Raw genomic sequence first — 19,813 nt, 5'->3', positions numbered from 1 at the left:
CCATAAAGGTGGGCCAGGGGTGACTCTAGAATTCGTTTGTGCAATATGGGTATCAAACGAAAGGAGTTAATGAGTATTTTAAAAGGGAGTGGGCCGTAGTTCTATAGGTGGACGCCTTTTCGAGGTATCGCAATAAATGTGGACCAGGGGTGACTCTAGGCTTTGTTTGTGCGATATGGGTATCAAATGAAAGGTGTTAATGAGTATTTTTAAGGGTTTTTTATTTCGCCCTGCAGAACTTTTTCATTTTCTTCTACATAATATGTTAGGTGTCACAACCATTTTATAAAGTTGTTTCTAAAGTTATATTTCGCGTCAATAAAACAATCCAATTACCTTACCATGTTTCATCCCTTTTTTCGTATTTGGTATAGAATTATGGCATTTTTTTAATTTTTCGTAATTTTCGATATCGAAAAAGTGGGTGTGGTCATAGTCGGATTTCGTTAATTTTTCATACCAAGATAAAGTGAGTTCAAGTAAGCATGTGAACTAAGTTCATTAAAGATATGTCGATTTTTGCTCAAGTTATCGTGTTAACGGCCATGCGGAAGGACAGACGGACGACTGTGTATAAAAACTGGGCGTGGCATCAACCGATTCCGCCCATTTTCACAGAAAACAGTTAACGTCATAAAATCTATGACCCTACCAAATTTCAAAAGGATTGGTTAATTTTTGTTCGACTTATGGCGTTAAAAGTATCCTAGACAAATGAAATGAAAAAGGGCGGAGCCACGCCCACTTTGAAATTTTCTTTTATTTTTGTATTTTGTTGCACCACATCATTACTGGAGTTGAATGTTGACATAATTTACTTATATACTGTAAAGATATTAAATTTTTTGTTAAGTTTTTACTTTAAAAAAATTTTTTTTTTTAAAGTGGGCGTGGTCCTTCTCCGATTTTGCTAATTTTTATTAAGCGTACATATAGTAATAGGAGTAACATTCCTGCCAAATTTCATCATGATATCTTCAACGACTGCCAAATTACAGCTTGCAAAATTTTAAATTACCTTCTTTTAAAAGTGGGCGGTGCCACGCCCATTGTCCAAAATTTTACTAATTTTCTATTCTGCGCCATAATTTCAACTCATCTACGAAGTTTCGTACCCCAGCGGGTTAGGGGATCAGAATATACCCGCGGTAGGTATGCCTGTCGTAAGAGGCGACTAAAATATCAGATTCAAAGGGCTGTGTAGCGCAACCTTTTAGGTTGCCAGCGCAATATATAGCTTCTCCAAACCCAATTGTCAACCTCACCTATCCGCGGCGAATCCTGTTTCACTAACAGACGAGGCTCTGGCGACCCCAAGCTCCTCATGGAACTTGAGGGCAGGGAGGGAGGGAATGGCCTGAAGGTTTAATGTGGCCACATAAATCGTTCCCGAGATGGTCGGGCTAGCACCTTAATGGTGCTGTGGTACCGGAGCGTACCGGATTTGTATCCGGCAAAGGACCATCACATCGATAACACTCCCCAAAGCCTTCGGGGAGCAACCTTATCGCTACAACAACAACAACAACAACAACGAAGTTTCGTCGCTTTATCTGTCTTTTGTAATGAATTATCGTACTTTTTCGGTTTTTCGAAATTTTCGATATCGAAAAAGTGGGCGTGGTTATAGTCCGATATCGTTCATTTTAAATAGCGATCTGAGATGAGTGCTCAGGAACCTACGTACCAAATTTCATCAAGATACCTCAAAATTTACTCAAGTTATCGTGTTAACGGACGGACGGACGGACATGGCTCAATCAAATTTTTTTTCGATCCTGATTATTTTGATATATGGAAGTCTATATCTATCTCGATTCCTTTATATATGTACAACCAACCGTTATCCAATCAAACTTAATATACTCTGTGAGCTCTGCTCAACTGAGCGGTATCCAACAGATGATGTTCTGGTTCACCCTGGTCCACATTTTGGTCGATATCTGGAAAACGCCTTCACACATACAACTAACACCACTCCCTTTTAAACGCCTCATTAATACCTTTAATTTGATACCCATATCGTACAAACACATTCTAGAGTCACCCCTGTTCCACCTTTATGGCGATATATCGAAAAGGCGTCCACCTATAGAACTAAGGCCCACGCCCTTTTAAAAAACTCATTAACACCTTTCATTTGATACCCATATCGTACAAACATATTCTAGAGTCACCCCTGGTCCACCTTTATGGAACTAACGATCACTCCCTTTTAAGATGCTCATTAACACCTTTCGTTTGATACCCATATTGTACAAACAAATTCTAGAGTCACCCCTGGTCCACCTTTATACCGATATCTCGAAAAAGCGACCACCTATACAACTACCACCACTCCCTTTTAAAACCCTCATTAATACTTTTAATTTGATACCCATATCGTACAAACACATTCTAGAGTCACCCATGGTCCACGTTTATGGCGATATCTCGAAAAGGCGTCCACCTATAGAACTAAGGCCCACTCCCATTTAAAATACTCATTAACACCTTTCGTTTGATATCCATATTGTACAAACACATTCTAGAGTCACCCCTGGTCCACCTTTATGGCGATATCTCGAAAAGGCGTCTACCTATAGAACTAAGGCCCACTCCCTTTTAAAATACTCATTAACACCTTTCGTTTGATACCCATATTTTACAAACGCATTCTAGAGTCACCCCTGGTCCACCTTTATGCCGATATCTCGAAAAGGCGACCACCTATACAACTACCACCACTCCCTTTTGAAACCCTCATTAATACCTTTAATTTGATACCCATATCGTACAAACACATTCTAGAGTCACCCCTGGTCCACCTTTATGGCGATATCTCGAAAAGGCGTCCACCTATAGAACTAAGGCCCACTCCTTTTTAAAATGTTCATTAACCCCTTTCATTTGATAACCATATCGTACAAACAAATTCTAGAGTCAACCCTGATCCACCTTTATGGCGATATCCCTAAATGGCGTCCACCTATAGAACTATGGCCCACTCCCTCATAAAATACTCTTTAATACCTTTAATTTCATACCCATATCGTAGAAACACATTCCAGGGTTACCCTCGGTTCATTTTCCTACATAGTTATTTTCCCTTATGTTGTCACCATAGCTGTTGTTGTTGTTGTTGCAGCAATGCTCGCCCCACCTAAAAGCCGCGACCGATCACAAATCGTCATCAATATCCTCTAACGGGAGTCCAGGGAAACTTGCCGTTTCAACAGGGATGGACCATAAGGAAAGGGGTGTTAGAGGCATTGGTTCCACATTACAATTGAAGAGATGGTTGGTGTCATGTGGGGACACATTGCAAGCGGGGCATACATTTTGTATGTCGGGGTTGAATCTGGATAGGTAAGAGTTTAACCTGTTACAGTATCCAGAACGAAGTTGAGCAAGAGTGACACGCGTTTCCCTGGGGAGTATGCGTTCCTCTTCCGCGAGTTTTGGATAATTTTCTTTAAGTACTGGATTCACCGGGCAATTCCCGGCATAAAGGTCCGAAGCCTGTTTATGGAGTTCACCAAAGACCTGCTTGTGTTTTTTTGCTTCATACGGCTGGTTTCTCAGGTGCCGTATTTCCTCAAAATGCTTACATAGATGACTCCTTAAGCCCCTAGGCGGTGTTGGTTCATCAATCAGATGTCTGTTGGGATGCCCAGGTTTCTGGGTATTCAACAGGAACTGTTTGGTCAGCATCTCATTTCTCTCCCTGATGGGGAGTATTCTCGCCTCATTATGCAGGTGGTGTTCTGGGGACATAAGAAGACAGCCCGTTGCGATTCTGAGGGCAGTATTATGGCAGCCTGTAGTTTCTTCCAGTGGGTGATTTTTAGGCTTGGCGACCAAATGGGTGACGCGTAGCACGTAATCGGCTGGCTAATTGCTTTGTATGTAGTCATGAGCGTTTCTTTATCTTTTCCCCAAGTACTGCCAGCGAGGGATTTGAGGATTTTGTTACGGCTCTGAATTCTCGGAACAATTGCGGCTGCGTGCTCACCAAAATGTAGATTCTGATCAAACGTCACACCCAAGATTTTGGGGTGTATGACAGTCGGTAGCGTAGTGCCATCGACGTGGATGTTCAAAATGGTCGACATTTGGGACGTTCATGTTGTAAATATGGTAGCGGACGATTTAGTCGGTGATAATGCCAGGTATCGCGAGACGAAAAAACTGGAGAGATCAGGGAGGTAGCCGTTTATTTTATTGCATAGCGCATCGATCTTTGGGCCTGGGCCTGTGGCCATTATTGTGCAATCATCGGCGTAGGAAACGATTGTAACTCCTTCCGGTGGTGAAGGTAGCTTAGATATGTAGAAATTAAACAATAGTGGGGATAGGACACCACCCTGTGGCACCCCTTGTTTAATTCTCCTTGGTTTTGATGTTTCGTTTCTAAATTGCACCGATGCATGGCTATGCCGTCTGGGCCCACTGCTTTGGATGGTTTAGCACGACCAATGGCGTCCTCAACCTCTTTAGCGGTGATGGTGATTGGTGACGCGCTGAATTTGTGTTTATGTGCGTGTCTATTGGCTCTCCGTATATCTTTGTCGACCGTAGGATGCATTATATATTGTCGGCAGAAAGCGCTCGCGCATTTTTTCGCGTCCGACAGCACTTTGTCGCCAAAGGCGATGGAAACTTTGCCTTTGTGCTTAGTCGGATTCGATAGGGACTTTACGGTGGACCAAAGTTCACCCACAACGGTAGAGAGGTTACAACCTCTTAGGTGCTCCTCCCATTTCGCCCGCTTGTGTTCATCCACAAGCAATCTGATGCGTTGGTTTATATTCCTTATTTGGGAGTCGCCAGGATCAAGCTGTCTTATAAGGTCACGTTCTCTGGCTAAGTTTGCGGCTTCCGCCGGGAAATGGGGCCGGATTTCGGGAATTCTCCCGGCGGGAATGAAATGTGCCGAGGCGGATTAAATGACCTTACGGAAGGCACGCTCCCCTTGGCGGGCATCAGTCGGGATAGGGAGGGCAGCAAAGCGGTTGTCTGTAAAGGATTTATATTCTTCCCACTTTCCTTTCTTGAAGTTTATGAAAGTGCGTTTTTCAGTGACGATGAAGTCGGCGGTACGGTCTAGCGAAATAAGTATGGGCAGGTGGTCGGATGCCAATGTCACCATCGGCTGCCAGTTGACGCAGTTTACGAGTTCTGCGCTCACGATTGAGATATCTGGCGAGCTGTGACAGCTTCCTACCATACGTGTGGGGGCGTCTCCGTTTATTGTGCAGAACGTCGTTTCTTCTATTTGATCCGCCAACATCTCACCCCTACTGTCCGCCCGCAAGTTTGAATGCCATAGATCATGATGGGCATTGAAATCGCCTAAGATAATGCGATTGTTGCCAGTGAGTAAGACCCTGATATTAGGGCGGTATCCACTGGGGCAACAGGTGGCAGGTGGGATGTAGATGTTGATGATTTCTAGGTTTGCATCGCCTGACCGGACAGATAGGCCTTGACGTTCTAAGACATTGTCCCTGCGGTCGATGCCAGGATCAAATATATAATATTGCACAGAGTGGTGTGTGATAAACGCGAGACCGCCTCCATTTCCGCTCTCGCGGTCTTTTCTGTGGACATTATACCCAGAGCAGGTCTGCAATGCAGATCTTGCTGTGAGTTTGGTCTCTTGAATCGCAGCAATGCGGATGTTGTGCCGCTTCATGAAATCGACTATCTCCGTAATCTTCCCAGTTAGTCCATTACAGTTTAACTGCAGAATTCTGAAGTGCATAAGGGGAGACGCCGCCACTCGGAGGGTAAGTAACGGGTGACTACGCCTGGGTTGTAGAAGGCCAGGACGCAATTGCTGTTGTGGCCCTGGGACTGGACGTCCTTGGGCAAGCATTGGGGTACCTGGATGATTTGGGTTTGCGACCTGGCAACATGGCGCGATGAAACCCGTCGGGGGGTTGCCGTCGCGGAGACCAGAACATCTAGGAAAGTGGCACCACCCAAGGCAGGAGCTGCATTGGGCGGATGTCGCAAACCTATATATTCTGTGCTGGCAGACGGTGCAAACGGAGGTAGGGACTAAGAGTCTGTTTCCCTGACCTGCACGATTGCTGCCGGAAAATAGGGGGGGGGGGAGAAGACGGGGGCAGGGGCTGATGCTCAGCATTGCTTCCAACTCTACTACGAAGGTAGTAGTTATGAGTGGTATCAGCTGTTTGAGTTGTTGGCGCCGTGGGGCGCGAGCAGCAGCGGGTACTTGTTGTGGCTTGCTGAGCAGCGGGGCTGCTGGAAGGTAGAGGGAGGGCCCTTAGGCGTAGACTACGGGACGCCCTTTGGCGTGAACAGCAAGGAGCCACAAAAGATTTATAAAAGTTACGTGGACGTCGGGTTTTGGGATCAAGCCCAGAACAACCTGTCCGATGCAACCATCCCTTGCACGAGACACACTGAACAGAGTATGACCGTCCTAAAAAAATTCTTTTCCGGCAGATGCGGCAAAACCATTTCTCAGGACCGGGGTCAGGAGACGGACCCGGATTGGATTCGATGCCTTCCCGGAGTAAGAGAATATGGAGCAGTCCTGCTGGGAGGATGACAATTTGTGGGAGGGACGAACAAATTAAATGGGGTCACACTGAAATGACAGTCCTTGGTCGGGAAAAATCCCGAGTCGCTCCGGTACATAGAACCGACTGCCTTGGGACAGTCTTAACCCGTTGGCTGCCACGTCGCACGTTTTCGTGCGACATCCAGCAGGCCCTACGAGAGGGGGAGGGGGGCTGAGGGGTAATTTACCCCGGGCCCAGGAATTTCAAAATGCTATCCAAGCTTTTTGCTTACAGAAAATAAACAAACCACACCTTTAATCACCTTTCGTAGATAGCAATCATTTTAAATTTCAACAAATATTAAAAATCTCTTAACGTGTCTGCACCCCGCATAAGGTGTTGTTGGTTTTTGGCGTCGGCTTTGTAGCATAAAGTTGAATTCGTTTTCTGTTGCAGCAGAAAATTCGGTATGATGCAAATTCTTATACAGCAATATACATGTATGTATGTATGTAAAAACGTTGGCGATAACAGTTTTTTGAAAAAAAAAAACAGATATCTTTTGGGGTTTGGGGAGTGTTTTGGTCGGACATGAACCTTTCGCTATTTTTTTCCGCAGGCTCGAAAATTTTTTTTTGGGTATGCGTAGTGGAACTTTTTCTTCCTGAGCCCAAATCCTATCGAAAAATCGATGGCGCGATATCGGTTAATAAATCGACCCAGCCTAATACGTATGCATGTATACGCTTAAATATACATGTATATACAAATGCATATAAATTTGTAAAAAATGGTAGTTTTGTTTTTGAGAATTCTTCCATTTTAGTATAGGCCCATATTTCTTTTTTTTTTGCCCCCGGGCCTGGATTTTCTCTCGGCGGCCCTGACACCCAGATGTAACCCTGAAGCCACGTCGCACATTTTCGTGCGACACCTAAATGTTGCCCTGATGCCCGTCGCACATATTTGTGCGACACCTAAGTGTTACCCTGAGGCCACGTCGCACATTTTCGTACATTTTAATATGGAATTCTACATGGAATTTGGATTCTCTGGCCTGTGGTGAAAATTTTGGTGTATTTCCCATGGCCGCTGTGTATTTTTAATTGTATTTTTTTGGGTAATAAAAAAGTTGGAAATTAAAATTTTTCTTTTTACTAATCCTTTTAAAAATCAAATTATTTATGAGCAAAAAAATATAAAAATATATACATACATATGTATGTAAATTCAAATGGAGATAACTAGAAAAACAATAAACTTAAAATTAAAAATTCAATTTGTTAATTTTGCAAAATTAATTCTTCTGGTGGGAATATTTAGGAAAACATCTACACATAGCTGCGGTTTTTTGGGGCATATTGGGCAATAGGTGGTGGTCCTTTTGAAGCTCTTCCTGGCTGTTACCCTATCAGCAGATTTTTTTTGACATTGCATAAGACAATACGCAAGCACGCCTTATTGTTTTTCCGTTATCGCCCTTTCTTTTTTCTATAAAATGTTTTCCTTTTGTTAAGTGTTCTGGAGACATGAAGTCCAAGAAAGCATTTGAAATCTCCTGCGAATCTTGGTTATTGAAATTTGTTTGTTTGTAGCCTTTTTATATATTATAAATGCATTTACGACAGACATTCCAAGTAACAGTTCAATAGCCACTTTGCGGTACCACTTAACACCTCTTCTGAGATTGGTGGCGTAGGAGGTAATTTGATCGGATATATCAACACCTAATTTGGCTTTATTGTAATTAATAACAGCAAGGGGTTTTTCAATAGCTCCTTGCCTTCGCTTCCTGGTGGATGGAGGATTGTTGGTACTGGTGGATGGTTCATTACTATCTATATTTGGATGGCTCGGCGTGGCTACCATTACAAGGGGGTGTTTCGTCGAAAGAATCCTAACATCTCTCGTGTCCTTCCAATCTAGCACAACCACTCCCTTTTCTTCCTCTCGGGCTACCATCTCGCCTCTTTTCATATTAGCTTTCTTAACTTCAGCCGGACAATTCTTTTTGTTGGCCCAAAAGGGTGTCTATTTGTATTTATTATTATTATTTTTGTTCTTTTTTGTTTCTTAGTGCCTAAAAATAAGATTTGACTACTCGCGACTTTATTTTGGTCCCTAATTTTGCAGTTATAACGGTTTTTTTGCGTCGCACATTTTCGTGTGACGTGGCCTCACAACATGTTTTAGGTTCTCCCAGGCCATGTCGCACGAGAATGTGCGACACAAAAAACCCGATATAACTGTAAAATTAGGGACCAAAATAAAGTCGCGAGTAGTTTAAACTTATTTTAAGGCACTAAGAAACAAAAAAGAACAAAAATAAATTTTTGGCCCCAGGTGACCAAAATTGTTAAATGACATTTCCACTGAATGATCAAAATTCTAAAAAGGCTTTGGCAGCCAACGTCAAACGAGGAGAAAATATGGTAACGCGCCGGACGCCGCCGCCACCGCCGCCGCGCCGATATTTTTGACATTCGGCGGCGGCGTGCGAAAAACGGCTCAAATCGGCGGCGTATATCTCTAACCTATACCACTTAATTTTTTTGACATTTGGACTTTCTATATGAAATATTAGTTATCGGCTTTAAATAATACATGGATAAGTAAAGCGAATTTAAATATTTACTTATAGGGTTGACACCGCTCACATTCTCAAAATTTTATATAGTCAGAAAAGTACCGGGTAACCACGTGACTCTACTGTGATGGGTACTTTGGACGCCCATGAGTCCCACTCACACATTTTTATTTATAATAGGGAAAATACTTGCTCTTACATTTCTTTGCAAAGCAGATGTACATATATTGCACTACCGTGCTTTCGAGCGATCATCTGCAAGGCTCAAGACGCATAGCCAAGAGAGAGATATGCCTCGACTGCAAGACCTAGTGGCCAGTATATAACGGGGGCATATACTGCTCAAAGATAGGAAGGAGTGGGAGATATGCTGTCGCTATACGTTGTTATTGGGGGTGTTATAGTACAAATTGCTTTTAACAGGTGTTTTTACAGGACATTGCAGTCGTCAACATGTACAAATTTGGAAACTGTGTACCTTGGTGGTACCTAAATTTAAAGAAAATGTCTCAATCAGTGCAACATTAGCTACACGCCGAAATCATTTTTCATAATGTCAAAAATTTTGGTAATTTCGGTGCTGCAAAAAATAGAATCTAGAAAAACACGCACGCATATTTTATGTACATAAGTATGTGCCAACATATGTTTGTATATGAATTTGAAAGTCTAATAAAAGGTACTAATGCTCATACTAAAATATCTTTCATACATATAAAGAAATTTACGCTACAGAGTAAAATTTGTAATTTTGTTGGACACAATTTTTGAGTTTCAGTCTACGAAATGAGTACATCAAAAGCGTTTCACAGTTTTAATCGCACATCCGTTCGGAGCAATTCACTTTTAGGACGTTATTTGGTGGCTGAAAGTGCGGTAAACGGCAATGAGTTATTAGTGGAGGAGGCACCATTCGTACATGGCCCGAAATGTAATGGGCCAACTGTGTGTCTAGAGTGTTATGCACCAGTGAAATGTGACAGTATTAGTAGTGCATTAGATCAGCGTTGCGTTAAATGCAAGTGGCCATTGTGCGCGGCCTGCTCAGAGTCTGGAGCAAAGTACCACAGCCAAAGGGAATGCAGTGCGTTTTGTCAGTCGCGAACAAAATTTTACCCCTTGCAAGACGCTGCGAAGGAGTGTCCTCAGTTGGATTGTATAACTACATTGAGGTATAGGTTTCCTAAAATAATAGGAAAACAAACATTTTTTTTTGTCAGACTTAACTATTTGGCAGAGTTGGCTTTAAAGTGTTTGCTTTCATAAGTAGTCCTATGAATTTATTTAGATTCTTATATCATTTGACAAAAGTTACTGGAACATTTTTTTTATGTACAAAAAAAGTGAAAGTTGTAAAAGCTATTTTATTATGGCTGAATTATATGGTTGGCTCATCTCATCAGCTGATTTCAGTTTTTCATTTCACTGGTATTGGGATTGTCAAAAGAGATGAAAAACGCAAATTGTACACATTCACAATTATTTACTGACGTGGTGGGAAATTTTTTATAAAAAAATTGTTTCACATTACTTTAAGTTATTTTTTTATTAAATGCATCTAATTTAGCGCATTATTTTCTCACAACACACAAGAATTGTAAAGTTTTATGTTTTCTCTACATTCCATTCGCCTTACAACAACACGCAGATTTAGACAATCTCAACAGAGGTATGTTATTGCTGTAGAGATAAGCCAACCATATAGTTGAATCATGTATTTTATCATCTTGTGTTAATATTTATATCAAAGATGACATTTACACATAATGTCCTTTCTCTGGTGTGCCTGCCTCCTTTGAGTTGGACAAAAACCAACTGACTTAACTTTAAGAATGCATGAGCTTAACACCGGCTTATAATAATTGAATTTCAATTATTATGTTTTCTAAGAGAAACTGAAAAGAAAGAAACATTTACTGGCATATTGCGATGGAACCATTTCGAACACCGCCAACGTAATCATCAGGCAATTTTGTAATGTTATCAAAGGTTTCACCGAGATTCGAACCGTGAATCACATGGTGAAACTGCAGTTGCCTTAACCACTAGGCTATCCTGCTGGTATTTGTTTTCATGCTTAATTCAGTTTTTTTTCATTTCTACACTAACAACACAATTGAGACATTTTGTCTCTATATTAATTTGTATGCCATGTAGATTTGCTTTTGTAAAGTTTGTTTTTGTAAAGTTCTTTAAAAACAAATCTACATGGCACACAAATTAATATAGAGAAAAACCTCGTGTTCCAATGGTACATGAACCAGATACGCATAGAGATTTATGGATCATATTGTTGTTGCATTTGCATGTAAAATCTCTATCCGTATCTAGTTCATGTACCATTGGAACACGAGGTTTGTCTCTATAGGAAAATGTCTCAATTGTGTTGTTAGTGTAGAAATGAGAAAAACTGAATTAAGCATGAAAACAAATTCCAGCAGGATAGCCTAGTGGTTAAGGCAACTGCAGTTTCCCCATGTGATTCACGGTTCGAATCTCTGTGAAACCTTTGATAACATTACAAAATTGCCTGAAGATGATTACGTTGGCGGTTTTCGAAATGGTTCCATCGCAATATGGCAGTAAATGTTTCTTTCTTTTCAGTTTCTCTAAGAAAACATAATACAGTGAAATTCCCCATTACGGACAGTCCTTATAACCGGACAGATTTTGGGCACACAGGTTTTTCATTCATTTTTTCATACAAATATCATCCTAATAAACGGGCACTCTAATAACCAGACGCGGACGAAGTATTTCAAATTATTTTCATAAAAATATTTCTCATAACCGGACAAAATTCAAAAATATCACAAGCAAGCTTTGTTGTTCATTATAAAAATGAAATAGGTGATTCCCCTTTTAACATGTATGCACACATTCAAGCCGTGTGTTTCAAATAAAGGGAAGTTTTCCATTCAGTTTGCTGTCAGTTGCATGCGAATGGTTGCGTTCAAAGTTCGTAATAATATAGCGCCGAAAAAGAAGGTACTTTCTATTAAAGAAAAAATGGAAATTATTAATGTTTTCGAAAAAGATAAATTATCAGTACGTGGAGTTGCAAAAAGGTAAAGTATAGTGAGCCCAAAAATTTTGTGGTAGTAGGTTCACGTTTCTTTTGCTTTAAAAGGTTCAATATTGACAAAACACAAGCTGCTGAAATCAATAAAAATAAAGAACAAATTCGTTATAAATGGGAATCTGGAGTTAATCTTCATCAAAAGCGAAGTTTGCTTAAAGAAGGTGGCTCTGAAATAGATAAGATGTGTTTTAATTGGTCCGCTAAGGCTAGAAGTCAAAACATGCCGATTTCTGATCCCATTTTGAAAGCAAGGCAATGGAAATTGCAGGCAAACTGGGTGTACCTAATTTTAATGCTTCCGATGGATGGTGGCGAATAAGGAATAATCACCCCTATTCTGCATTTGGATTACGTTCCCGTTCTACGCTCCGCTTTAATCCAAGTTGGGTATTCTGCATTACGACGTAATTGTAACGAGAAGAGGAAGAGCAAATGATTTTTCGAAATCAGCTGTTTATACGGAATGTGTGAACATTGGAACAAAATAAATTAAAGAAAATTTGTAAAAAAAACACTAAAAAATGTTTTTTATTATCCACGCCATTTTGTACAAAAAAAAGCAATAGAATATATTGCCGCAGTGTTATATTTTTTTGAGTGAAGTGCTTTCATAATTGTAAGTGTGTTTTTGTCGTCTTTTGGCCAATTCCCTGCCGGGGCCACCAAGTTTTGTTAAAACGATTCCTGCACGAATATAGTTGACATTTTCTGAATTTTATGGATGCTAATTTCATTGCACTGACCCAAAATAATTTATAAAGATTTATTTACTTTTTCCGGAAGGATTGTTTACCTTTTCGCTTCACCTTCCTCTACTCCGGCAGCTTGCTTTGGCATATAACTGGACCCAACGAACAGACACAAATGTTTAAAATTTAATGACTTATTTTCTTATTTAGGTTCAAAAAAACTTTCGACTTAATAAGGATGCTTTGAAGTATGTGTTAGATACTTTTGCGGGGCAAATTCGTCCAAGGACTTCGGCATCGACACCTGCCCCTAATATTGTAGTAGCTGCTTTGTGATTTTTTGCAGAAGGCAGTTACCAGCATGGAATAGAGGCGGATTATAATGTAGGAATTTGAGAGTCAACAGTATCAAAGTTATTGTCTACGTTTCTGGATGTAATGCAACCAAAGTTATGCACTCCATGGATAACATTTGAACAAAGTGAAGAGGAGAAAATACAAGCGAACCAAGAATTGTATGCGAAGGCTGGCTTCCCAGGAGTTATCATATCCCGCTTTGTTGCCATTAAATTAGCCAACGTCTCATACTGCGCTTGTGTTGGAAACATATAAAAAACAATCACCATCAAGCCTTTTACGTTTGCCAACAAGTTTTACTTACATTTTTGTTAAAACTCTGTTATAAATTAATAAAAAAATAAAAAGAAAATATTTTTCCGCCAACAAATTTCCAACTTAGAAAAACGGAAGTACGATCGAAATGAAGAATACAGAAAATCGAACTATCCGAAGTCGGATCGAAAGAGATTGGAACACAGAATACCAAAGTTGCCAAATCGAAAAAATTCCAGTCCAAGTCGAAATGCAGAATAGGGGTGATTTACAACGCAGATGAAAGTGGCTTTTTCTTTCGTGCCTTACCTAACAAAACCCTCGCTCTTAAATCCGAAAAATGCTACTATCAAAGGAAAGACTCACAATTTTGTTCTGTGCTAACATGGCTGGAGAAAAGAAGTGCAATGTACAATGTACTTAATCGATATATGTATATGTATTTATATGTAATACTAAAGTATGCAAATATTCGTTAATTCCAAAAATTTCTTAGATAAACTATGTACAATATAATTTATATACCTTAATATATAAAAAACACGTGTCACACAATTGAGGCCAATGGACTCCTAAACTACTGAACCGATTTTGAATTTGTTTTGCACCCCGTGTGTAGTTTGACCTAACTTGAAATATAGGATAGGTGACTGGGTGACTAGGGTCTCGAGATATAGGCCAAAACGTGGACCCGGGTATCCCTAGAATGTGGTTATAAAATATGGATATCAAATGAAAGCTGTGGATGAGTGCTTTAGTAGAGGGTAATTTTCATACCCCGGGTGACTAGGGTCTCGAAATAAAGGCCAAAACGTGGGCCAGTGAATATCAAATGAAAGCTGTTGATGAGTGCTTTAGTACAGAGTAACATATTATCCAGAGACGGACTGGGACTGGGATTAGGACTAGGACTGAGACTGAGACTCGGAATGGGACTGGGACTGGGACTGGAATAAAATAAATACCACCTTCTGGGACAGGCAATAAAGGATGCAGAAGAATGAGAATAAATTGAGAGAAGAGAAAAAAGGAGAAGGAGATTGAGAAAGAGATAGAATGATACGAAGATGGACATAGATGAAGCGGAAAAGACGGAGGGAGGAGTGAATAAAAAAATATTAGGAAAAAGTGAAGAGGGGGAGGGCAGATTCAGAGGGAAAAAGCTTATTAAAATGTATGTAGATTGGCCAAATTTAGGGCAGGACAACGTCTGCCGGGTCTTCTAGTATATGTATATATTTTGTGTGGTATATATTTTGTGACTTCATCCCTTATAAGCGGACATCTCCCATAGCCGGACAAAAACACTGCGACGGTGAGTGTCCGGTTATAAGGAATTTCACTGTAATTGAAATTTAATTATAAGCCGGTGTTAGGCTCATGAATTCTTAAATATAAGTATAAACTGAACACACCATTAAACAAACATACAACTGACTTAACATTGTGTTTACTCATTTTTGATGCAAGTTAGTAGCCTAATGCTACGTTTCCACCAAACCCAAACTCCGTGTTTGCCAACTCTTTTATGCAAAATATCTATTGCAACTTTTGATTTTTGCTTGCGCATTATTGATACCAAAGTTAAAACTCGTTTTTCGATAGCTTTCGCGATATTTTTAGACATGTTTTAACAGTCTTACGAAACTGGCAAACACGGAGTTTGGGTTTGGTGGAAACGTAGTGTAAGATATTGTAAATTGCTTGATTTGTTGAGCTAGAAAGCTTCGCAAGATGAAGAAAACAAACTTGTTTTCTGTGTATATTCATTTACATATATTTTATTTGGTCGATATTTCGACGTCAATCTGAAGTCATCATCAGGGACAAATGGATATATACTAGGGCGGGTCGATTTAAAAATCGCTCATTGCTCTGTGAAAATCGTATTCTAGGGATCAAATTAAGAAACTTTGCCGAAGGAACTATACCTCTAAAATGAATTCTGATCCCCCCCTTTGGGTCGAACTTTTGGGTAGGGGCAATTTCAATTCTACCTGCTGTGTCTTGTGGTGGCTTAAAAAAAACAACACAAGCAATTTTACGATCTGCAATTGTGTCACAGTGATACCTTCATTTTTTAAAACGCTTGAATAAAAAACCCACACAACAATGTTTACGACATGCAAATGCATCCCAGTGATGCCTTGGTTTTAAAAGGGGGTTGTAAAAACGCTAATTTCTAATAATTTTTTTAAATTTCTTTTCTATTACTAAATTAAATTCATTTTTTCATTTACATATGTTCTGACTAAATAAATTTCTAAAGAGAAAAATAAACTACAAAAAGAAAAAAACATAGGCATTTCAAAGTGGGATTTTTCAAAATTTTAGAGGTATGGTTCCTTCGGCATAGTTTCTTATTTTGATCCCTAGAATATGATTTTCACAGAGCAACGGACGATTTTTTTGCCTCCCTACAAATCGACCCGGCCTAATATATACATATGATCGACCATATCGTCGACTTCAGATTAAAGTCGAAATATCGACCACACAAAATATAAATGTACATAAACAGAAAACAAAAGTTTCATTCATCTTGCGAAGCCTTCTAGCTCAACAAATATGGGAATTGTGTTTAATCGATTTTTTGAAAGCATCTGACTTAGGTCATCTGATGGGTGTCTGCATGTCGATATTGGCGTTGAATGTTCTAATATAAAACCACCAAGTGTCTCAAATGGGCAGGAATTTCGGTGGGCCTCTCAGATTTTCCTTCTAACATAGATGAGCTACGTACTTAATAGGCATTTAACCGTGTAAGCGGGTCTGGCTGTCCAACAAAGTGAGAAAAAGACTCGTGGTAAGTGGCACCAGTAACGTAGATGACTAATCTACAGCCTTTTGACTTTGACTAATGATATCCAATTTTACATCAGGTATCTGTTACTGTAACCTGCGAACAGTTCTTGGAGTAAGGTGAGGTGACCAAACTGTTCGAGGGGTAATACAAATCGTTCTAGTAAAATTTTCATTTTTTATGTTGTTATCGAAATTGAATTTGTTTAAAAACAAGTAAGGAAGGTTAAGTTCGGTTGTAACCGAACATTACATACTCAGTTGAGAGCTATGGTGACAACATAAGGGAAAATAACCATGTAGGAAAATGAACCGAGGGAACCCCTGGAATGTGTCTGTATGACATGTCAAATGAAAGGAACTAAAGAGTATTTTATGAGGGAGTGGGCCATAGTTCTATAGGTGGACGCCATTTAGGGATATCGCCATAAAGGTGGATCAGGGTTGACTCTAGAATTTGTTTGCACGATATGGGTATCAAATGAAAGGTGTTAATGAGTATTTTAAAAGGGAGTAATCCTTAGTTCCATAGGTGGACGCCGTTTCGAGATATCGCCATAAAGGTGGACCAGGGGTGACCCTAGAATTTGTTTGTACAATATGGGTATCAAAAGATGATTTTGATATACGGAAGTCTATATCCATCTCGATTCCTTTATATCTGTACAACCAACCGTTATCCAATCAAAGTTAATATACTCTGTGTGCAAAGCATGCTGAGTATAGAAATAATCCTTAATCAGAAAAATATAAATTGAATAAGAAAGCTTAATTGAGAGGATGTGTAACGGTATAACTCACGAATCAACCTTTTGAGAAAAGTGAAAAAACTTAACAATGCAGGTAAAAATAAATTTATAATAATCCTACTTGGTAGGATTTTAGATAGTATGATTCTTTGATAAGAAAAAATAAAAATTTTATATATACATAATTTTATTAGAAAATGGATGATTTCTTTTTTTTTTTTGAGTTATACCGTTATTCCTTAGATCGAATATCAAATATTTTGATTGATACTTTATTAAACAAAATAGTAGATACATTAATAACCATTGTTAAATACATTATATTCTATTATTTAGATGTACTTATAACTATTTGTTATTTCCGTTTGTTATTTTTAGCAATTTTTTTTTAACACTTTTATCATTTTTAAACTTTTTCTATTTTTAAAAATGGAGTTCTCTGTCTGCTTAGTCGTTTTTGAAACCACTTCAATTATTTTATTTCTCAGTTCTTTCTGGTCTACGACATTGAATATATTTTCATACCATTTCGATGATTCACTACTGCAAAATTTTATTAGAGAGTTATACCGTTTTTCCATAAATGAAGCTAATATCTTTGTTAAATATCACTATTATTTTCTAAGATTAATATAGTATGTGTAAGTAATCGTGCTCTTTTTATTTAGTTAATTTATGGAAAAACGGTGTAACTCGACTTATACCATTATTCTACACATCCCCTCTATTATCGATTCACATTTTTTTAATATAAAATGATTGCCGTCCAAGGTTTTTCTACAATATTTTCAAATCCATGAAAAGTTTTGCAATAAACTAAAACCGTAGTAGACTAAAACTAGTAGTTTATCTATTATTATTCGGGTATCGTTTTTTCGAAAGAACTAGAGCAACGTCTAGTAAACACATTACTAGCGAAACAATCTTACGGCTGCAGGTTTTACGTACCGAAATGATTCAGTTTTTACCTGAATACATACCTCACATGCTATTCAAGAATAGACGTACCCAGGAGCGTGCACAGGAATTGTCTATGGAGGGAGGGGGTTTTGAACATATGGGAGCTCATAGTAAGCATCCGTTATTGTCAAGACTAGTTTTGCGATAAAAATTAATAGAAACGGGAGTAAAGAGAAACATTTACCATATTTATTGGCTATCAGTGAACAAATGCACTCTTCCATCTACCACTTTTTATGAAAAAAATTTAGTAGTTGTAAGCCCATAGGGGGGGGGGGGGAGTTTAACCCCTCCCCCCTTTCGCAAGACCCTGGACTTACCCCACTGAACTGTCACCTACGAAGAGCTAAATGCCGAGCATCTCTTTCAATTTTTGGTGTTTAGGTTCCGAGTATTCCTATATTTTTTGGACTTAGCTAAAACTGACAAATTTATGCTGAAGAAGGTTGTTAAGTATTTGAACATGTGGCAACCTGCTAGTTGCAAGAAAATAATGAGGAAAAAAAGAGGTGGCAACCCAGTACAGTTTGGAATGAGCAGAGACAGAAGACTGGTGTTTTGATTGAGGTTGTGGGACTTGGGGTGTTTTCCTGGGTGTTCTCATGTTTTTGTTTCTTTACAGGGTTGTACAAATAAATAAAGGTTATCATATCAGGCGTATTTTTACTTAATTTATATAAGGTCCGTTTCGTGTTTGTCCTCAAATTTCAGTATGAAATTTGCATATCTAGTAATAAATTCTTTAGTAACTTTAATCTTGAAACATACTTCAGAATACGATGACAATGCAACATTAGGTAAAAACACGCTGATGCAAGGATCGTGATATTTTTTTTTAAGATTGGTGGAGTTTTATATAGGTTCCTGTTGAGCCACGGACTTAAAACTTTGATCCTAGCTTGAAGCTAATAGCTGTTAAACTTAAATAATAAAGATAAAAAATTCTTTCAGGTTGGGTAGGAATCGAGATATTTAGAGATCCTGGAAGTCCCTTCAGGGCACATGAAATCTTGCGATCGATTTTAAAGTAACTTGAGTAAAATTAGTAATTAAGGTGGAAAATTCCGATGCAATCTTGAAACCTTACACATTGTGTAGAGGAGCGGAAATGCAAAAAAAGAATAAAAACCCGCTAAGTGGCGCAAGGTATATTTCCAAATTTCATACGAGATTTGAAATTTTTCGATAGTTTTTTTTTTTTTTTTGTAAAATTAGAGGGGGAAGGTTTAAACGAATTTCAGTGACCAGGGGGAGCGAAATACCTTTAGCAAAGAGTTCCGATAGGGGCGCATCAATCGAGACATTAGGAAAATCGTACGGAACAGGAGCCTGGGAGGGGGAATGGAATCAGACGATCAATTTCGAAGTTACTTACCATTGAGCCATAAACTTGAAGTATCACACATAGCTCAGAGCACAGTAACAATTAAACAAATGGGGATAAAAGGCCCGCTAGGTGACGCACTAATTGAAGAAATTAGAGAACCCACGAAACCGAATCGATCCGATCGATTTATAAGTAGCTTCCCGGTAAGTTAGAGACTTTAATTTGAAAAATATGTAAGAGGCCAAAGGGAGTAGATGGACTTAAAGTAATTGTTCACCGAAATTCGGTATTTCCTCTTTACCTTTATGTAAATTTTTTTTTTTGTAAGATATTTACAGTAGCTGTTGTTAAAATTTCAAAATCAAGACTCATCAGCATTATGTTCAAGGAGATCCGAGGGATCAATTTATATAAAGGAAGTGTTTAAAATTTTGTTATCTTATTTTTATTTGATTATTAAAAATATACAAATTTTGGTCTGTGGGCTGGA

The 19,813-nt window shown here is 39.0% G+C and overlaps 2 protein-coding genes across 3 annotated transcripts in view; one reads left to right on the top strand and one right to left on the bottom strand.

Annotated features, from left to right (window-relative positions):
* The window catches only part of porin, a 93,155-nt gene that overhangs the window by 35,572 nt on the left and 37,770 nt on the right, over positions 1 to 19,813 (bottom strand). The gene's annotated exons all lie outside the window — the stretch shown is intronic.
* The window catches only part of SmydA-3 (SET and MYND domain containing, arthropod-specific, member 3), a 55,451-nt gene that overhangs the window by 15,835 nt on the left and 19,803 nt on the right, over positions 1 to 19,813 (top strand). Inside the window, exon 1 of one of the 2 annotated variants that reach the window (XM_067766790.1) lies at positions 9,889 to 10,274. The exons of the other annotated variant lie outside the window; for it this stretch is intronic. Within the exon in view, the coding sequence (XP_067622891.1) occupies positions 9,889 to 10,274 (386 nt within the window). Of the gene's footprint in view, positions 1 to 9,888; positions 10,275 to 19,813 lie in introns of those variants that run through there. 2 annotated transcript variants of the gene reach the window in all.

This window comes from Eurosta solidaginis, chromosome 2, assembly GCF_040869045.1.
Source record: "Eurosta solidaginis isolate ZX-2024a chromosome 2, ASM4086904v1, whole genome shotgun sequence".
Lineage (NCBI taxonomy): Eukaryota > Metazoa > Arthropoda > Insecta > Diptera > Tephritidae > Eurosta > Eurosta solidaginis.
This window is presented reverse-complemented; position numbering and strand designations above follow the sequence as displayed.